This window comes from Arvicanthis niloticus, chromosome 9 (assembly GCF_011762505.2).
Source record: "Arvicanthis niloticus isolate mArvNil1 chromosome 9, mArvNil1.pat.X, whole genome shotgun sequence".
Taxonomy (NCBI): Eukaryota; Metazoa; Chordata; class Mammalia; order Rodentia; family Muridae; genus Arvicanthis; species Arvicanthis niloticus.
In genome coordinates, this window is record NC_047666.1 from 27,284,872 (window position 1) to 27,303,520 (window position 18,649).

Genomic DNA, 18,649 nt, shown 5'->3' on the forward strand with positions numbered 1-18,649 from the left:
GTGGGAACAGCAGATAAGGGTGGGTTTGCCTGCTGGCAAGTCAAGCTGGTGCTGCTCACTGAGCTTACTATGGGCAGAGCTAGGGAAGTGCCTCAGTGCCCAGCTCTGCCAGCTGACCTCTAAGAAAGGCGTTATCCCCAGCACACAGGCAAGAACTAGCTCAGCCAAGTGCCTGGGATTCACCTAAAGCTCCAGGTCCTGTGACCCTGCTGCTCCAGAGACTTCATCCACTGTGACCCCCGCAGCTGACCCTGCCTCACAGGGCATCATGGGGAGACAGATAGGCTGGGAAGTAGTACGGGCGGGCAGTAGGCAAACCATGTGGAAGAGAGAAGTGACTGTGGATAAGATCCCAAAATTCACCCTGGTTCCTACCTTTTGTTTCTCTCCAGAGGGCACATGTGGCACCTTGGCCATCCTGGACACCTTGCACCAAGCCTTGGTTGGCTGTGAGCTCCTACAGAGAAGTCCCTCAGCACCAGCATCCACAGCTCCTGCACACACAGACCCCTTTCTCATCTCCTGCTGAGCTCATTGGCCCAATCTTTGGCCACCGTGGTCATCATCGCCATCATCAGACCAGCCTTGACCACAACCAGACTGACCAGCCACTAGCACTGGGGGACTAGCACTGGCCATCACCGGACCAACCACCATGGTCATCCTGACTACCATCAGTCCAGTCTCCATGGTCAGTGGCCACTGTTGGACTGTCTTCTGCCATCTGAACACTCTCCACAAATGGTCTGACTCTTGTCACTCCCTCAGAACTCTGGCAGCCAAGGTTCTTTCCAGTACTGGGTCTGGCAGCTACCCCTTTCTTGGGCCTCTCACATTCTCTCAGAATCCCCACACTGAAAGCCTGAAGTTGCTAGATCAGCCTGAACCTGAGGCTGTTGCCCTCATCCTGGGCACAGTATGCAGTACATTCCAGAATCTCTGCCCGAGAGTTCTGAGATCTCCCCCCTCACCCTCCTCCCCCCCAGCACCGTCCTCTTCCACCATCACACCTGCTGAGTAAACCCAGGCCCAGCCTCCAGGACATGCCTAATCACTGGGGAATTCCCCACATCTAAGGAAGTGTTGAGACTAGGAACAGCACAGAGTTCCAAGGAGAAAAATGAAGTCGGTAGGCTTGTGGGTGGAAGCTGGGCTGCCACCTCATCCAAGAGGAGAGGTGGGATGTGGTTAGGCACAGAGAGGAAAGGCACAACCAGATCAAAGGAGGGATGCTACCCCCTCAGTAGTCAGTGCCCAAGGCCAGGCACCAAACAGGAAGGTCTGCACACAAGGATCTGCTAACCCCAGCTGACCTATGCTATTTGGTCTGCTCAAGAAAGGCCTGATCAGCCTGTATGTGTACCAGAACTTCATGTGGACAAATGTATAAGGAAAAACTCCATGGGACCAAACAAAGGGGAACCCCCACTTTGGCAAGTCTAACTTTGTGAGCTCGACTCTGACCGTCACGGGAAAAATAGAAGAAAAATCACTGAGTACTTCTGGGAAGAGGAGGACCATGACCAGTGTGGACTGTGCTCCTGCATCCTGGGTGGTGTTTTCTGTTTTTCTCATGCTGGGATGTCCCAGCACTGCAGGAGCTCCCAACTATGCACACCCTTGGCCTCATTCTGTTCTCTTCAACAAGATGTCCTCAAGAGAAAGTATTTCACTGGGGCCTCACAGGTGCATTAGAACTTTGACAAACTGAGAAGGGAAATTCTTGCCACTTAATTCCCAGAGCTGGCCCATCCCAGCCAAGGGAGGGGAGACCAGAGACAAGTTCAGGCCCATTAAAACAGCCGTGATCACAGGTGCTGTGTTTGGCTGTTTTACATTCTTTGAGGAGGATCCCCCTCAAAGATCCTATGTTGCTTAGGCTAGTCTCAAACTCCTGTGTTTAAGCTCTCCTCCTGGCTCCCAGGTATCTGGAACCACAGGCCATCGTCCCATATGCAGCTAGCTAATCCTGAAATAACAGAAAGCCTACTTCCTGCATACACTTTTTATTATGATGTCAATAACGCTTCAGCTCCTGGAGTTCTTTACCCAGCACATGGAGTCAGCCTATAGCAGAAGACAATCTGAAGAGACAGTCATCCCTGACTCTCTCAGAGAGTCACGGACCATCTGACTAGGAATTTGAAACATCTGGTTACCAGGCAGTTTTAAAGGAAGAGGCTGGCCGCACGCAAGACCAAGCAACAAAAGCAGAGGATGCATGTCCCAAGGAAGAGCCAAGAATTGCACGTAGTCGCACAACCGAACAGAATAAAGAGCTCTCTCGTAGGCTGAGATGATGGTAGGAACCAAGAAGGACTCCAAAGCCTAAGGACACATCCTAGAAAATTCTAGCACTGAACACAAAGATGAAGAGTCCAGGGACAGGGAGCATGAAAACCCAAGAAGTGCTGGACAGCTACAACGTGTGACCCCGGGGGAGAGGAACACAGACAGGAGTTAAAGCAGAGATTTTGAATGTTCCCACACTCCTGTCAAACACCAAAGCACAGATCCAGAAGACACAAAAAGAACACAAGCAGACTAAATGCAAAACAAAATAAAAAATAAAATGATATTGAAGCCAAGCGTGGTGATGCACACCTGGAATTCCATCACTCAGGAGGCTGAGGCAGGAGAATCAGGAGTCCAGCCCAAGCTAGACGGTGAGGGCTCGTCTCAGAAAGGACAACAGGAGTGAGGAGAGAGTGAGACACGGAGATGAGAGAGGAAACAGCCTAATATTCATTGTGTCTTGTAAAAATTACCATTCAGATGGGAGGAGTGGAGACTCTTAGACAAAACCCCTCAGGGCTTGCAGAAAAACAAAGTTTTGTGGGGAAGGGGAATTATACAGACATTTTGGATTCATACAAAGAAAAAAATCACAAAAGAAAGAATAAGCTAAAGTAGAAAAATCCTTTATTACTCTTATTCTTTCTTACCTAACAAAGAACAGTGTGTTGACTCTCTGAGAATGAAGCATGTATCGTGTCCAGCTTCTGTGAGTGAAATGCCCAGCACAGGCACAAGGGCAGCGAAGGAACTGGGAACATCTTGCTATTGTGGAGCCTGGGAAGCTTTGCTGCCCAGGAAGCAGCATCGTTGCTGAAATGGACTTGGATAGATGGGTGTTGCAGTGTTAGAACAGCCACTAGGAAAGGGAGGGAGGGGGGAGCAACAAAGGAGAGGAGGCGGGGCTTACAGAAAATGCTTAATCAGAACCACAAATGGCAGAATACAAGCCGAAGTCAGAACAAAGGGAGTCAAACATGAGCGGTCGAGGGAGACATCATCACACTGTCAGCATCACCGCCAAATATTAATGTCTCATTATAACCAAAAGATAGAGATTCTCAGGCCAGCTAGCTACATGTTGACAAGAATCCATGTGAGGAGGCTGGAGAGACAGCTCAGCACTTACTGCTCTTGCAGAGGACCTGGGTTCAATTCCCAGCATCCACAAGGCCACTCATAATTTCCTGTAACTCCTGATCCAGGTGATCCGATGCCCTCTTGTGACTCTTCAGACACACATGTGGTACACAAACATATACTCTAGCACATACTCTTAAAGAAATAACATAAATAAGCTTCTTCAAATAAAAGAAAACTACTTTAGATTTAGATACATGTGGATTCAGTGAAGGGGGTAGAGTCACGTACTGCTGTGTCAGTGGTGCCCAAAAGAAAGTGTAACTCACTGTACCCATTTCAGACAGGGCAGACTTCAAGGCAGGGGAAAGAATCAGAGGTAAAAGGGGCATCACATGGTGTCAAAGGGGTCAGCTCACTAAGAAAATAAGGTGTCTACCCAGCAACAGCTAAAAACTGCCCGAGACAGAATTAACACAAAGCCAGGCATAGTGGTGCACATCTCCAATCACAACACTCAGGAAGCAGAGGCAGGCAGATCTCTGTGAGTTTAAAGACAGCCTGTTCTACATAGACCTTGTCTCAAAGAAAAATATATTAATAGAACTTTTGAAAAACTGATGATTCCACTACTGTAGTTGCAGACTTCAATAGTTCTATAAGAAATGGACACATCCGGCAGGTACGACATCAGTAAGTCTGAACACACCAGAACCGTCAAGCAGATGGATCAGTGGACACAGACTATTCATCCCATAGCGGCGCAAGTGCATTGTCTTCAGGCTCAGACAGCAGTCTCCACATTCTGGCCACAGACACTCTTAACTAAGTAAACTATGGGGACCATGCAATGCTCTCAAATGACATCAAAATTAAATTGGAATCTTGTAACAGAGAGACAGCTTGGGAATCCATAAATGCTTAGAGACTGAATACTATATGTCTGCGTTAAATAGATATCAGAGAAGAAATCTTGAAGAGTAATTTTAGAACACTCTTAGCTAAATGACAATGGAAATATACCCCTGTCGGAATGTATGGGACATACGACCAGAGCAGTGCTCTGAGAGAAATGCGGAGCATGGAGATGGAAATGCTGACACAAATGAGACATCCAAATCAATATTCCTCCACTTCAGGAAGCCACAAACTGAAAAGCAAAGTGTATGACCAATTTGATCAGTACCTCCGAATTTAATGTATAGAATTGACCCAAAGTATACAGATGAAAAGAATAAAAATCACAGCAGAAATCCAACTCAGAAGAGGACCTCAGAAAAGCCAAAGCTGGTTCTTTGAAAAGATTAACAAAATTGGTTAGTAAAAGCTTCTTGCCAGGCTAATTAAAGAAAAATCAGAGGAAACAACTTACTAATACCAGAGGTGAGAGAGGGGCTGTCACTGCAGGGCAGCTCCTAACTGCACCTGAAATATTTCAAGTGTAACTGAATAAGCCTCGTGAGCAAAATAGAAGGGACTGATTCCTTGAAAAACATATAAAAGCCACACATGAAAAACAATATGATATGTATTAGATAATATAGTTAATAATTAACAAGACAGAAAAATAACAGGGCCCAGGACAGTTTCTCCAGCACCACCGAAGCATAGGGAAAAGGTTATACAGTTCGTTTACAGTCTCTTCCAGAAAACAGAAGCAGGCCTTCTTTCCATCCCCTTCTGTAAGGTCAGGATTGCCAGTATGTTAGCAAATACCTCAAACAAACAAGACAGAGCAAAGTGTCTCAGAGGTACAGCTACAAAGATCTTCCACAAGCCATAGTCAACACTGTAAGCTGGAGACAGCTCACTGGTAGACTGTTGCCCTTCACTCGGGACCTGGGCTCAATCTCAGAAAGAAAGAGAAAGAAGGAAGGAAGGAAGGAAGAGGAAGGAAGGAAGAAGAAAGGAAGGGAGGAAGGAAGGAAGGAAGAAAGGAAGGAAGGGGGGAAGAAAAAGAATTGCTCACCTTACCCAAGTGGAACTACATACTGTTGTATGGGAAGGAGGCAGGATACCATGGCCTCGTGGATATCCTTACAGAGAAGCGAGGCTGTTACACAATGCTTATTGAGACTTAAGAGTATTACTGGCCTACAGCCTGGGACACTGCTTCCATCACCCAGTGTAGAGAAACCTTGAACTTGGACAGGATCTGAGGAAATGCCTAATGCCCTGGATACTTGCCTCTCCTAGCCAAGTACAAACGTTCAGGGTGAGAGGACCTCAGAAGACAGTGGGATTCTCTGGATGAAGGTCTGAGACAGGGTCAGTGTGTCATCTGTGATTGTCAGAAAGCTGTGGAATTACCTCACACCCACACCTCAGTGACAAGGACTGCTGCCCTATTTCCTGGGGGGTTGGGGGTAGGGGGGAATAGCCAGGGAGGTTACACATTGAGCTGGGCTGAAGGGAGGGAAACCTAGCCAGGCATGGGTGGGTGAATTGTAGGATCTCACTCAAGCAATAAACACACCGGGGAACAACTTTGGAGAACTGGTTCCTTTCTTGGAGGTGGGGGGGGGTATTTATGCCCCCTGGGGAGGTGGCCAGGGTCTCTGGAACAAGATCTGTGTGGCTGTTTACCACTGGCCAGGTTGGGGGTTGGAAGACACTTTATCTACATACTCAGGGGCTTGGTTGGGGGGGCTGCTTATAAGTCAAGGAGTAATGCCTAATAACTGCTTTATTAAGGTAATAAATTCCTGCTGGAATAGATGGTGTGGAAGCCAGCTTTATGGTGCCAGGTTGGGAGTCAGGAGGTAGCCAACTACTGTGGTCCTCAAGTTTGAGGTATCCAGGGTTGACACTCCCTGGACCCTTCTGTAATCCTGGGCCATCATGGCCCACAAAGGACCCTACTCACTTCCACACAGCTCAACAGCAGAGCCCAGTATGTCTGACCAAAGACCAGATCCAACCACTTGGTCAGCCAGCCAACAGACCTTTACAGAGCTCAAGGCCTGAGATGCCCAGACAATGAAGAGTAAAGGAAAACACTTCACCGGGAGATGACACTGTGCGGCTGAGCTAATGGCTGAAGCCACATCTCCAGGGAGCTGTTGTCAAGGAAACTGTCTCTTTGAGTCAAAGGCAGTTCTACACGAAAGATTCCACTCAAACAGAACATCTCGTGGCATTTGAACCCCCAAAATGGTAAAAGCCAAGTTAGTTGGTGAATAGTGAGTCTCAGAACCCTGACCCAAACTTGCCTTTACTTCCCGTGAGCCCCAGGAGTCTCTACGCACCAATTAACTGCTTGGTCTATGCTGCTCAATAAAACTGTCTTCTTTTTTGTTTAACTGAAATAAATAAATGTATGTATGTATGTATGTATGTATGTATGTATGTTTTTCAAGACAGGGTTTCTCTGTGTAGTCCTGCCTGTCCTGGAACTCACTCTGTAGACCAGGCTGGCCTCGAACTCAGAAATCTGCCTGCCTCTGCCTCCCAAGCGCTGGGATTAAAGGCGTGCACCACCACCGCCCGGCTTAACTGAAAAATATTTAAATGGGCCATTTTATTTTAAATCCATATTAACAGTGTTTTCTCTGTATGAATGATAATACAACTTGTAGCCAAAGATTAATTCACACTCCCATTATTTGACATGCCATGTATTGCTGAGAGCATACCAGGCTGAGCCACGATAAGTGAGTAGGTAGGCCTCTCTGCATAGTCAGCAAATGACTAAAGTTTCAACGCAGGTGAAATTAAACTACTATATTTGCACATTTATATTTCTATATTGGTCCAAATATAAATAATACCAGACAAAGAATGCAGAGAGTCTAAAATACAAAGTCAACAATAATAAATACCAAAATAGCGTTACCTGTATAAACTAGCTGATACAGACGAACGTCACATTCAGTAACTCAGAAAAGTAAAAATATTTTTTTCTGGGGTTTTTTTTTTCACAAATAAAAACAAAGCTTTCAATTCATACCAAACATATCTTAGAAAATGAGGCAAATGAATTTATTATTAGTCTTTTTCACATGTAATCTGTAAATATACTGACTTCAATTTATTGCATCCCTTTATAGTACCCTTGTCTAAACTAATTTTATCAGCCAAAGTTCTACTAAGTATTCTAAACTTCTTTTTCAATGTGAAAATCTAGGATCTCTTTGGAAAACAATGCACACAATATATCCTGATCTTGCTTTTTTCCCTCAAGTCTTCAAACATCCTTCCTACCCATCCAACTCCACAGCCTTTCTTTCTCTCTTTAAAAAAAAAAAAAGAAACAATCAAAATAAAACAAAGAAACAAAAAAAAATCAAGAAACATACACACACAAACCCCACAAAAATGGAAACCAAACTATGAAAGCAAAAAACAACAACAAAGTACCCAAATGAAGCAATTTGACACAAAAAGTCTGCAAGAATTGCATGAAGTTTGTTCTGTTCTGGCTGTTTCCCGCTGTGCATGGGGCCTCCCCTGAAGTGTGGTGAATATCCCATGAGGGTCCACTGGGGAAAATCGGGTGTTGATTGCAGATAGCTTCTTGCGTATGTTGGGAACCTGTGACCACTTCCACCTCTCAGTGCTGTGACCCCATATGGAAACTGATGTCTTCTTAGTAAAAGCCTTGTAACTATTTGATTGAAGAGTTCTTTTTTTGTTTGTTTGTTTTGTTTTGTTTTGTTTTTCGAGACAGGGTTTCTCTGTGTAGCTCTGGCTGTCCTGGAACTCACTCTGTAGACCAGGCTGGCCTCGAACTCAGAAATCCACCTGCCTCTGCCTCCCAAGTGCTGGGATTAAAGACGTGCACTACCACAGCCCGGCCTCTTTATTTACTTTTGAGCCAACAGAAGGCAGCTATCATCCTTGCAGCCATCTTGAGCCATGTACCCTGACAAGAGACTTGATTACAATAGCCTACAACAGCTGAGCACACTCTGATAACATCTTGTTTTAGATACCCAGGATTTTCCCTTGAGTGTGTGTGAGACTTAAAAGGTGTGATTTAGAGATAAGACTTAAAGGTGTGGCTTAGAAGTGAGACATATAAAAGGCGAGAGGCAGACAGAAGAAATTATTAGACACTTGTACTTGGTAGGCACTTTGAGACTCAAGACAGGGAATTAGACAGTAGACACTTGAACCTGGAAGGGAACTTGGAACTTGGAACTAGGGAGAGAAAAAGAGAGACTGAAGAATAAACAGGGTTGAATCACACTCTGTCTGGTCTCCATTCTTCGAATCCAGCCTCACTCTCTCTCTTGCTGAACCCCGACCCATGGACCAGAGCAGCTTGGGGCAGTGCGGGCTCTAAAAATTTAGCCCTCAAGGCTTTTGGCAGTGCGGGTTCCAACATTGATAGAGCAGCCCCTGACATTTTGGCCCCCAAACGTGGGGCAGAGTGGTCCGCAACAGTCTAAAACTCTCCAGCAAAGACGAGCGTTTTTGACCTACAAAAACCACCAATAAAAACAAACAAGTGTTATGGTGAAGATGCTGTTTTGCAGGGTGGTGCGTCATGCTGCAGTAAATAACAAAACACAATCCCAATGGTAAACTCGTGCTTTGTTAACATACATGGTGGGGTGGGAGGCCTGGCCAGTGATCCCTAAACAAGTTAAAAGCAGGAATCCAGCTAAAAGGTACTGGGAGAAGGGCATCCCTGCTCGGGCCTGATGCTTCCAGGCCACATCAGACACAATACACCGAGCTGAGATAAGGCTAGGATGCAGGAGTGGGCAGCAGCGAGGCCGGAAGGTAACGGAAGTGAAGCCCGCGTGCTCTGAGGCTCCAGAGGCCCACCCCATGCATACCCAGTGCCCTGCCACTTAGAAAACATAATTCAAAAATGAATTTGTTTCAGAATTAAAAATAATATAACAATAATACCCAAAACTTGAGGCACCCAGTGTAGGGCCCTTAAATGGAAAGGTGAGAGTGATGTATTGGATGGGGCTTGAGGAACAGGGCAGGGATCGCTGTGACTCCACGGCAGGTCCCGGAAACACACAAAAATGAGTGAGAACAGACGTCCTGTTTGCCCGTTCTGACTCTTTTTCTAGAAGTGCTTCTCTGGAATTTTAGAATTGTACTAAGTGTCTGTAACTCGTTAAAAAATGTTTTCTGGGAAATTCTAACCAATGTCCTTCCTTCACCTTCTGGCAAAAATATTCCATTGACCTTAAACTACTTTCCTTCCCTGACACCCAACTAAGAGGCAGTAATTCTGCATTGTCGCCACTAGGGGGGGAGCTCACTCCCTGGATGGATGCACAGAGACCAAGGTTTCCAACTCTTCCAGCCTGAAGTGAGAGTTCAGGTTCAACCTGAGAGGGCCTTAGGACAGGGGCCTGTCCTTTTTTTTTTTTTTTTTTTTTTTTTTTTTTTTTTTTTTTTTTTTTTTTTTTTAGAATCTGCTCTATTTTTAAACTTATACATGTATAAGTTTGTAAATCTATATATTTTACTGTTTTGTTTTTTGAGGTGTGTCTTAGTTAGGGTTTTACTGCTGGGAATAGACACCATGACCAAGGCCAGTCTTATAAGGACAACATTTAATTGGGGTTGACTTACAGGTTCAGTAGTTCAGTCCATTATCATCAAGGCAGGAACATGGCAGCATCCAGGCAGACATGGTGCAGGCAGAGCTGAAAGTTCTATATCTTCATCTGAAGGCTGCTAGCAGAATACTAACTTCCAGGCAGCTAAGAGTAGGGTCTTAAAGCCCACACCCACAGTGACATGCCTATTCCAACAAGACCACACCTACAAGTAGTGCCACTCCCTAAGACAAGCATATATAAACCATCACAAGGTGGGTCTTGCCATGTAATTCAGATGGCCTTCGACTCCCAATCCTCCTGTCTCAGCTTCCTGAGTTCTCAGATTATAGATATACCTAGTATAGCAGTTCTCTCTGAATTGAACACATTCCCTTTGGAGACAGCAGAAAAGTGAGACTCAGAGAGGTTTGTTTGGAGATTGGGTCTCCCGGTGCTGGTCAGGCTGGCCTCCAACTTACAGAGATCTGCCTGTCTCTGCCTCCTAAGTGCTGAGGTCGCCCGCCCCAGCTTTCTAGAAGCAGAAACAGCCACTAGGGAAGGACATTGACTACCCAGAGAGTCCTAGGACCTGGGTTGGCCTGTAAAGCTAGAAAACACAACGTGACTGAGCTCCTGAACACAGGCAGCCGGCAAACGAAGCCAGGAAGACACAGAGCATCCAAGCAGGCCAGCGACGAGGACAGAAAGCACAGGCGGAAGCAACGTCTCGCAGAGAAAAATGTCTAGGAAACACTTAGACAAGATTAATTCCAAGTCTTCCAACTGAGACAGTCCTCCAAAATGGGACAGAATGAATTCCACTGTTCAGCATTACCCCAATACCACAACCCAATGACTATTTTTAAAAAAACAAAGAAAAGAAATACTATAGCACCATATCCCTAAAGAACAAAGATGCAAAATCTCTCAATAAAACTTACACAAAAGGATTAGACTGTGTGCTATGGCATCACACACCTATAACCTCAGTAGTAGGTAGGATGAAGACTTTGAGGCTAGCTTGAGTTGTATAATGAGACACTACCAAAAAGAAAAAAACAAGATACATATACCAGAGATGCAAGAATGGTTTGCACATACAAATCATGAATCATGATACAACTCAATACAATAAAGCACAAAAAAATGTATAGATCATCTCAGTAGATACAGCAAAAATATTTGATAAAATTCAACATAGCTTCAAGAGAAAAACTCTTAACAAATTAGATACAGGAGAAACGCACCTCATGATGTCAAAAGCTACTTGTGAAAAACAGTGTCACACCAACAGGGACAAGCTGGAGCATTTGCTCTAAGGTCTGACAGCTGTCTCTCTTTTCCTCTTGTTTAATGTGGTACAGGAAGTCTTACCAAGAGCATTCAGGCCAGAGAAAGAAAGAAAGGCATCCAAATCAGGAGAAAGAAGTTAAGCTATCCGTGTAGCTAATGCGGCTTTACATGTAGATAGCACTAACTATTGCACTTTAAGAGATTGTACAACTCATAAATGAACTCAGTGAAGTTCCAGCTAAGCATGGTGGCTCACTCTTTTATTCCTGATACTGCAGAGACAGAAGCAGATAAATCTCTGTGAGTTAGAGGCCAGCCTGGTCTACACAGAGAGTTCTAGGATAGCCAGGGCTATGCAGAGAAACTCTGTCACAAGAAAAATTTATAAAGCATAGTTGTAGATTTTTAAAAAATGAAAATATAACAAAAAAAGAGTGGTAGCACAGAGAAGCACAGAAGACCCTAGACCTGACCCCTGACCTGAGCCCTGTGACCTGACCCCTGACCTGGCACTGCTCAGGACCAACTAAGTATTCTAGAAAGGTGTTTGAAGGAGTTTAAGTAAGTTTAAGTGAGGCTTCTGTATTATTTGGGGTTCTCTAGAGGAACAAGACAAGAAGGAGGGATGACTAGATAGATAGATAGATAGATAGATAGATAGATAGATAGATAGATAATATATTATATAAATGAGAAAAATGATTAAATGAGCTTACTTGGAAACAATAACAACAGTTGACTCGCACCTGAGAATGCTACATAGTGAAACCTTGGAGGGAATGGCCAAGCAATAACTGGCTCAATTAGAGACCCATCCCATGGGCAAGCACAATCCCTGACACTAGTAATGATACTCTGTTATGCTTGCAGACAGGAGCCTAGCAAGCGTGGCTGTCCTCTGAGAGGCTCTACCCAGCAGCTGACTCAGATGGATGCAGACACCCACCGCCAAACAGTGGATGGAGCTTGGGGACTCTTATGGAAGAGCTGAGGGAAGGACTGAGGGTCCTGAAAGGGATAGGAACTCCACAGGAAGACCAACAGAGTCAGACGGAACCACCAACCAAAGAACATACATGGGCTGGACCTAGGTCTCCCTGCTCATATGTAATAGATGTGCAGCTTGGTCTTCATATGGATCCTGAACTGGAGTCAGGGCTATCCCAAAAGCTGTTGCCTGTCTGTAAAATATGTTCTTCTAGCTGGGGTGCCTGATCTGGCCTCAATAGAAGAGGATGTGGCTAGCCCCATAGAGACTTGATGTGCTAGGATTAGGGGGTACCCAGGGGGGCCTCCTCCCTCTCAGAGTAGAAGGGGAGGAGAGGTGGGGGGAGCAATTGTGGGAGGGGTGACGGAGAGGAGGGCAGCAATCGGGACTTAAAGTGAATGAAAATAAATAAACTAATAAATGAATAAACAAATAAATAAATAAAACCTGTCCTTAATGGAAGTTTGGTGAAGCTGATTCTAATATCAGTAAGGAATCAGCAACAGCAACAACAGAAGAAATTAACTCAGCATTCAGAACAAAGGCCAAGCCAGTGATGTCTAAGAGCAATAACAACACCTGAGTTCAGACCCCAGGACTCACGACAAAGGAGGGCCCAGCAGTGGGTGGGGTTCCCTTCAGGCAGCCTAACTGCCAGCTCTGGTTTCAGTAAGAGATCCTGTGTCAAAAGGAACAAGGTAGACAGTGATACAGCAGGGCAGCATCCTTCTCAGGCCTCTGAGTGTGTGCACAGGCATTCACACCCACATGTGCATGTACCACACACACACTTTAAAAACTTAATCTTTGAATTTCGATAATCTATTTAAACACCACCCCTCTCTCTGCATGAAATAATACACTTTGATGGTGAAGGCCCACATTTTCGCCTGGGTTTGAAGCAAGTGTCTGCTAGGGCTCCGCTCACACATTGCTGACTTTGGTAGTATATACAGCAAATTGCAGCATGCAGCACGAGTGATACTGTCTTGCTCTGAGTGCTTCCTGGTGGACCACGCAGAAAGTAAACACACTATGCTCATTGCCACTAGCTTTAACTGGGGCTGCAAACCCAATGCTCTCACCACCATCCTTCCAGCCCTGGCTGGACAAACCAATGTGGTGTTCCCACTGTACACTTCAGTTGTGAAAAAGTCTTCAACTTCAAGGTATTCCTCGACTCTGTGTTCCTTGCAAAGAGCAATAAGACAACAATTCTTTATGTGTGCCCTTTATAGACATATCTTACATAAAGTGAAAAATACCAGTTGTTCAGCTAGGCAAGGTGACACTCACCTGGAATCTCAGCACTTTGCAGGTCGAGGCAGAAGAACCAGAAATTCAAGGGCATCCTTGGTTGTATAACAAGTTCAAGGCCAGTGTGAGCTACCTGAGACCTTGTCTCAGGAAATAAACCCAGCAAACTGGGGCTGGAGAGATGGCTCAACAGTCAAGGGCACATGTTGCCAAGCACGGGACCAAGCATGAGCCATTTATCCCAGCACTCAGGCTCTGTATGTTCCAGGCCAGCCAGGGTTACACAGTGAAACCCTGCCTCAGATAGAAAGGAGCCGGAAAGGAGGGAGAGAGGGAGGGAGGGAGGGAGGGAGGGAGGGAGGGAGTTAGGGAGGGAGGGAGGGAGGGAGGGAGAGAGGGAGAGAGGGAGAGAGGGAGAGAGGGAGAGAGGGAGAGAGGGAGAGAGGGAGAGGGGAAGGACAGAGGAGGGGAGGAAGGGAAGAGGAGAGCAGGGGAGGAGAGGAACAGCAGAGCAGAACATGTGTCACTCTTGGAGAGGACCTAGGTTCCAGTGGTCCACACCCACCTGTAACTCCACCTCCAGGGCACCTGACACCCCTCTGGCCTCCATGGTCCCTTGTACTTATGAGTGCACCTGCTGACCACACAATACGCAGATACACGTAAACAACTCTTTTTTGTAAAGATTTATTTATTTTATACATATGAGTACACTGTAGCTGTCTTCAGACACACCAGAAGAAGGTATCGGATCCAGTTATAAATGGTTGTGAGCCACCATGTGGTTGCTGGGAATTGAACTCAGGAACTCTGGAAGAGCAGCCAGTGCTCTTAATCGGTGAGCCATCTCTTCAGCCCAACAAACCTTTTTAAATGAGCAAATACATAATAAATGAAAGAGTTGTTTCATCTACCAGAAGTACAGACTTGGAAGTGCCTGTAATCTGCTAATACACAGTTAGAACCGTTGGTTACTAATTTCAGAAATTCCTTTAGAAACAGCATCATTCAAAGAAGGGGATTTTTATCATTTATTTCCCGTGCTTGTTCCCATGAACTTTTATTTCTACATTTTAAAGGCAACAAGTAACAAGAACTCTCCTAACTTGGGGGGCTTTTTAGATTGTTTTTTCAATCAAAGAAGTCTTGTGAGATACAAATAGATTCTGTTGATATTAATCAATTTCTCAAACTCCTCCCCCACCTTTTTTTGAAAGTTTAAGTAATTCAGGATATTCCTTTGTTTATGGCTGTGTGCTTCGTACTTGGTGTTAAAAAGCCTTTTTCAGCCAGGCTTGGTGATGCACACGTCTTTAATCTCAGCATCTGGAAGGCAGAGGCAGGAGGCAGGAGGCAGGAGGCAGGAGGCAGGAGGCAGGAGGCAGGAGGCAGGAGGCAGGAGGCAGGAGGCAGGAGGCAGGAGGCAGGAGGGCAGGGAGGCAGGGAGGCAGGGAGGCAGAGAGGCAGAGAGGAGGCAGAGAGGCAGAGAGGCAGAGAGGCAGAGAGGCAGAGGCAGAGAGGCAGAGAGGCAGAGAGGAGGCAGAGAGGCAGAGAGGCAGAGAGGCAGAGAGGCAGAGAGGCAGGGAGGCAGGGAGGCAGGGAGGCAGGGAGGCAGGGAGGCAGAGGCAGAGAGGCAGAGGCAGAGAGGCAGAGAGGCAGAGGCAGAGAGGCAGAGAGGCAGAGAGGAGGCAGAGAGGCAGAGAGGCAGAGAGGCAGAGAGGAGGCAGAGAGGCAGAGAGGCAGAGAGGCAGAGAGGCAGGGAGGCAGGGAGGCAGAGGCAGAGAGGCAGAGGCAGAGAGGCAGAGAGGCAGAGAGGAGGCAGAGAGGCAGAGAGGCAGAGAGGAGGCAGAGAGGCAGAGAGGCAGAGAGGAGGCAGAGAGGCAGAGAGGCAGAGAGGCAGAGAGGCAGAGAGGCAGAGAGGCAGAGAGGCAGAGAGGCAGAGAGGCAGAGAGAGAGGCAGAGAGGCAGAGAGGCAGAGAGAGAGGCAGAGAGGCAGGGAGGCAGGGAGGCAGGGAGGCAGAGGCAGAGAGGCAGAGGCAGAGAGGCAGAGAGGCAGAGGCAGAGAGGCAGAGAGGCAGAGAGGAGGCAGAGAGGCAGAGAGGCAGAGAGGCAGAGAGGAGGCAGAGAGGCAGAGAGGCAGAGAGGCAGAGAGGCAGAGAGGCAGAGAGGCAGAGAGGCAGAGAGGCAGAGAGGCAGAGAGGCAGAGAGGCAGAGAGGCAGAGAGGCAGAGAGGCAGAGAGGCAGAGAGGCAGAGGCAGAGGCACAGAGGCAAGTGGATCTCTGTGAGTTCAAGTCCAGCCTAGTCTATAGAACGAGTTCCAGAACATTCAAGGCTACACAGAGAAACTCTTAAAAAAAAAAAAAAAAAAAAAAAAGCAAAAGCCTTCTTCATCACTGGCACTAGCACATACATCTACCTACTTCTCTCTTTCTTTCTATATTTATTTACATACCAAATGCTGTTCCCTGCTCCCAGTCTCCCCTTCACAGAGTTCCTCCATCCATCCCCCTTTCCTTCTCCCCTTCTCCTCTGAGAGGGTGGGCCTCCTCTGGGTACCCCCCCCCACCTGGCACATCAAGTCTCTGTGTACATCCTCTCCCACTGCCTTCAGACAAGGCAGCCCTATGTGCCATGGGCCATGTATGCACTTTGGTTGGTGGCTCAGTCTCTGAGAGCTGCCAAGGGTCCAGGTTAGTTAACTCTGTTGGTCTTCCTCTTTTTCTTTTTTTCTGAGATAGAGTCTTGCTGTGTAGCCCTGGCTGTCCTGGATCCTACCGTGTGGATCACATTGGCCTCACACTTTGAGACAACCCTCCTGCCTCTGTCTCCCAAGTACTGGAACCATCAGCCTTTGGTGCAATTATTTCTTTTTCATAATAAAAGACCTGGAGAGTGGTTAACTGTTAGAGTGCACAAAATGCTGAAACTATAAATCAAGGTAAGGAGACTGGATGTTTGCCTACATTTAACAAAAACATATGTGCGTTTCAATCCCTTGTTTTTATGGATGAGTGAAAAAGCTCATTCCTTATATAAAGTATGGGGGGGGGGGCATCTCAGGGGTAGAGCGCTTGCCTAGCAAGGGCAAGGCCCTGGGTTCATCCTCAGCTCTGAAAAAAAAAAGACAAAAGACAAAATAAAGTATAGTCAGGCATGGCGGCCTACACCTTTAATCTTAGCAGAGGCAGGGCTATCTTTGTGAGTTCGAGGCCAGTGAAAGACCATGGTGAAAAAAAGTTAAGAACATTGGCTGCTCTTCCAGAGGCCCTGGACTCGACTCCCCAAACTCACATGATAGCTCACAACCCTTTGTAACTCCAGTTCCACGGATCTGATGCCCTCTTCTGAACTATGTGGGCACTGCATGCAAACATACATGCAGGAAAAACACTCATATACAGAAAACAAAATAAGTTAATCTAAAAATAAATTTAAAAAATTATAGAATATATTCTTCTTTTTTGTGAAAACATAAAAACTCAAAGCTGTGCCAAGTCGAGAAACAATGGCTTTTTGAAGAATGTTTCCTTTTTGTGTGACAATTACTGTGTTTGTTTATTGTAAAGATGGACATTTAGTGTTGAGTGCACAGAGATCCTCCTCCTCTGCCCTTCCCCAGAGTGCTGGGATTAAACATGTGTGTCACCACTGCCTGGCCTTCAATGCAGTTTTCAATAAAAGAGCTGACAAGCTGGCAGGTAACGGTGATTGCCACCAAGCCTGATGACCTGTGCCCCAAGTCTAGAGTCCACATAATGGAAGGAGAGAACTGGCTCCTGCTAGTAGTTTTCTGCCTTTCACAGCACACATACATGCTACATGCTTGCACACATACACACATGCATATATATATATATACATATATATATATATACATACATACACACATACATATATATATACATACATACACATATATACACACATACACACATACACACATATACATACACATATACATATACACATACACACATATACATACACACATACATACATATACACATACACACATACACATATATATACACACATACATATACACATACACACATATACATACACACAAAAACATTCACACATACATATACACACGTACACACACATATACACATATAGAATGAGTGTAAAAAGAAAATAAAGAGGAAAATCAAAGGACACAAAAACTGGAAAGAAAATCCATGTTCATAGATCCAAAGACTCCATGATGCTAAAGAGCCATACTACTGCTCAAAGTGACCTACAGAACTGATGCAAGTCCTATCTAAATATCAATGACTTTCTCCATGGCGATAGAAAAACCCTAAAATTTCTACAGAGGAGCCGGCGAGATGGCTGGTTAGTTAAGAGCACATTTTGCTCTTGCAGAGGACTTGGGCTCAGTTCCTGGAACCCACATGGTTCACAACCATTATAACTCGAGTTCCAGTCAATGTCTCCTCTGACCTCTGCAGGTACCAGGCACACATGTGGTGCAGATATTCATGCAGGCAAAACACTCCATAAACATGAAATTAAAAATTTTTTAAATATATTTTGTAATGTACAGAACTACAAAAGAGCCAGAATGACCAAAGCAATCCTGAGGAGGAAGAAGAGGGGGTAAGAACAAAAATAAGAATCTCTTTGAGTGGGTTATAGTGGCACACGCCTGCAATCCCAGCACTTGGTAAGTAGAGGCAGGAGGACCAAGGGTTGGAGATCTTCCTCAATTACACAGGGTGTGTGAGGCCGGTTCTCATCTGATCTGGGTAAACACGGCTGCTAGAGCTCATGGGACGAGTGGAGGCTGGAGCTGTATTTTGGTGGGAAGCAGCTGTGCTCAGGTGCAGCTCCCTCAAGGCAGCCATGCAGTCAGTGTCCAGCTTAGCAGGACTGCTGTGAGCGCAGCCCAAGCCGACCACAAGAGAAGAGCTGAGCCACTAGGTTGACAGTGCTCAGCCCAAGACTGTCAAGATTAATCCCAGAACACCAGAGGCAGAGGCAGGTGGATCTACAGAGTAAGATCCAGGCACCCAGGGCTACACAGAGAAACCCTGTCTCCAAGGGGGTGAGGGGAGTAAGGACCTAACAGCTCTTGGCAGTTCTTATTATTTGTAAATAGCATTAAAAGAATATTTACTATGGCATCTTATGATAGCTAAACCACAGTTGTAACACCGTCTCAGCCACAGTTCCAGAGCCCCAGGGAGGGGGGGATACCTCGGATCCTCTCAGCAC

At 46.0% G+C, this 18,649-nt stretch overlaps 1 protein-coding gene across 2 annotated transcripts in view; it reads left to right on the top strand.

The window, feature by feature from the left end:
* Positions 1-6,703, top strand: part of Efcc1 (EF-hand and coiled-coil domain containing 1) — a 30,819-nt gene extending 24,116 nt beyond the window's left edge. For both annotated transcript variants that reach the window (XM_076940074.1, XM_076940075.1), the window contains exon 8: positions 393-6,703. In XM_076940074.1, the coding sequence (XP_076796189.1) occupies positions 393-529 (137 nt within the window). In that variant the 3' untranslated portion in view covers positions 530-6,703. The remainder of the gene's footprint in view (positions 1-392) is intronic.
* Positions 6,704-18,649: the final 11,946 nt, after the last annotated feature.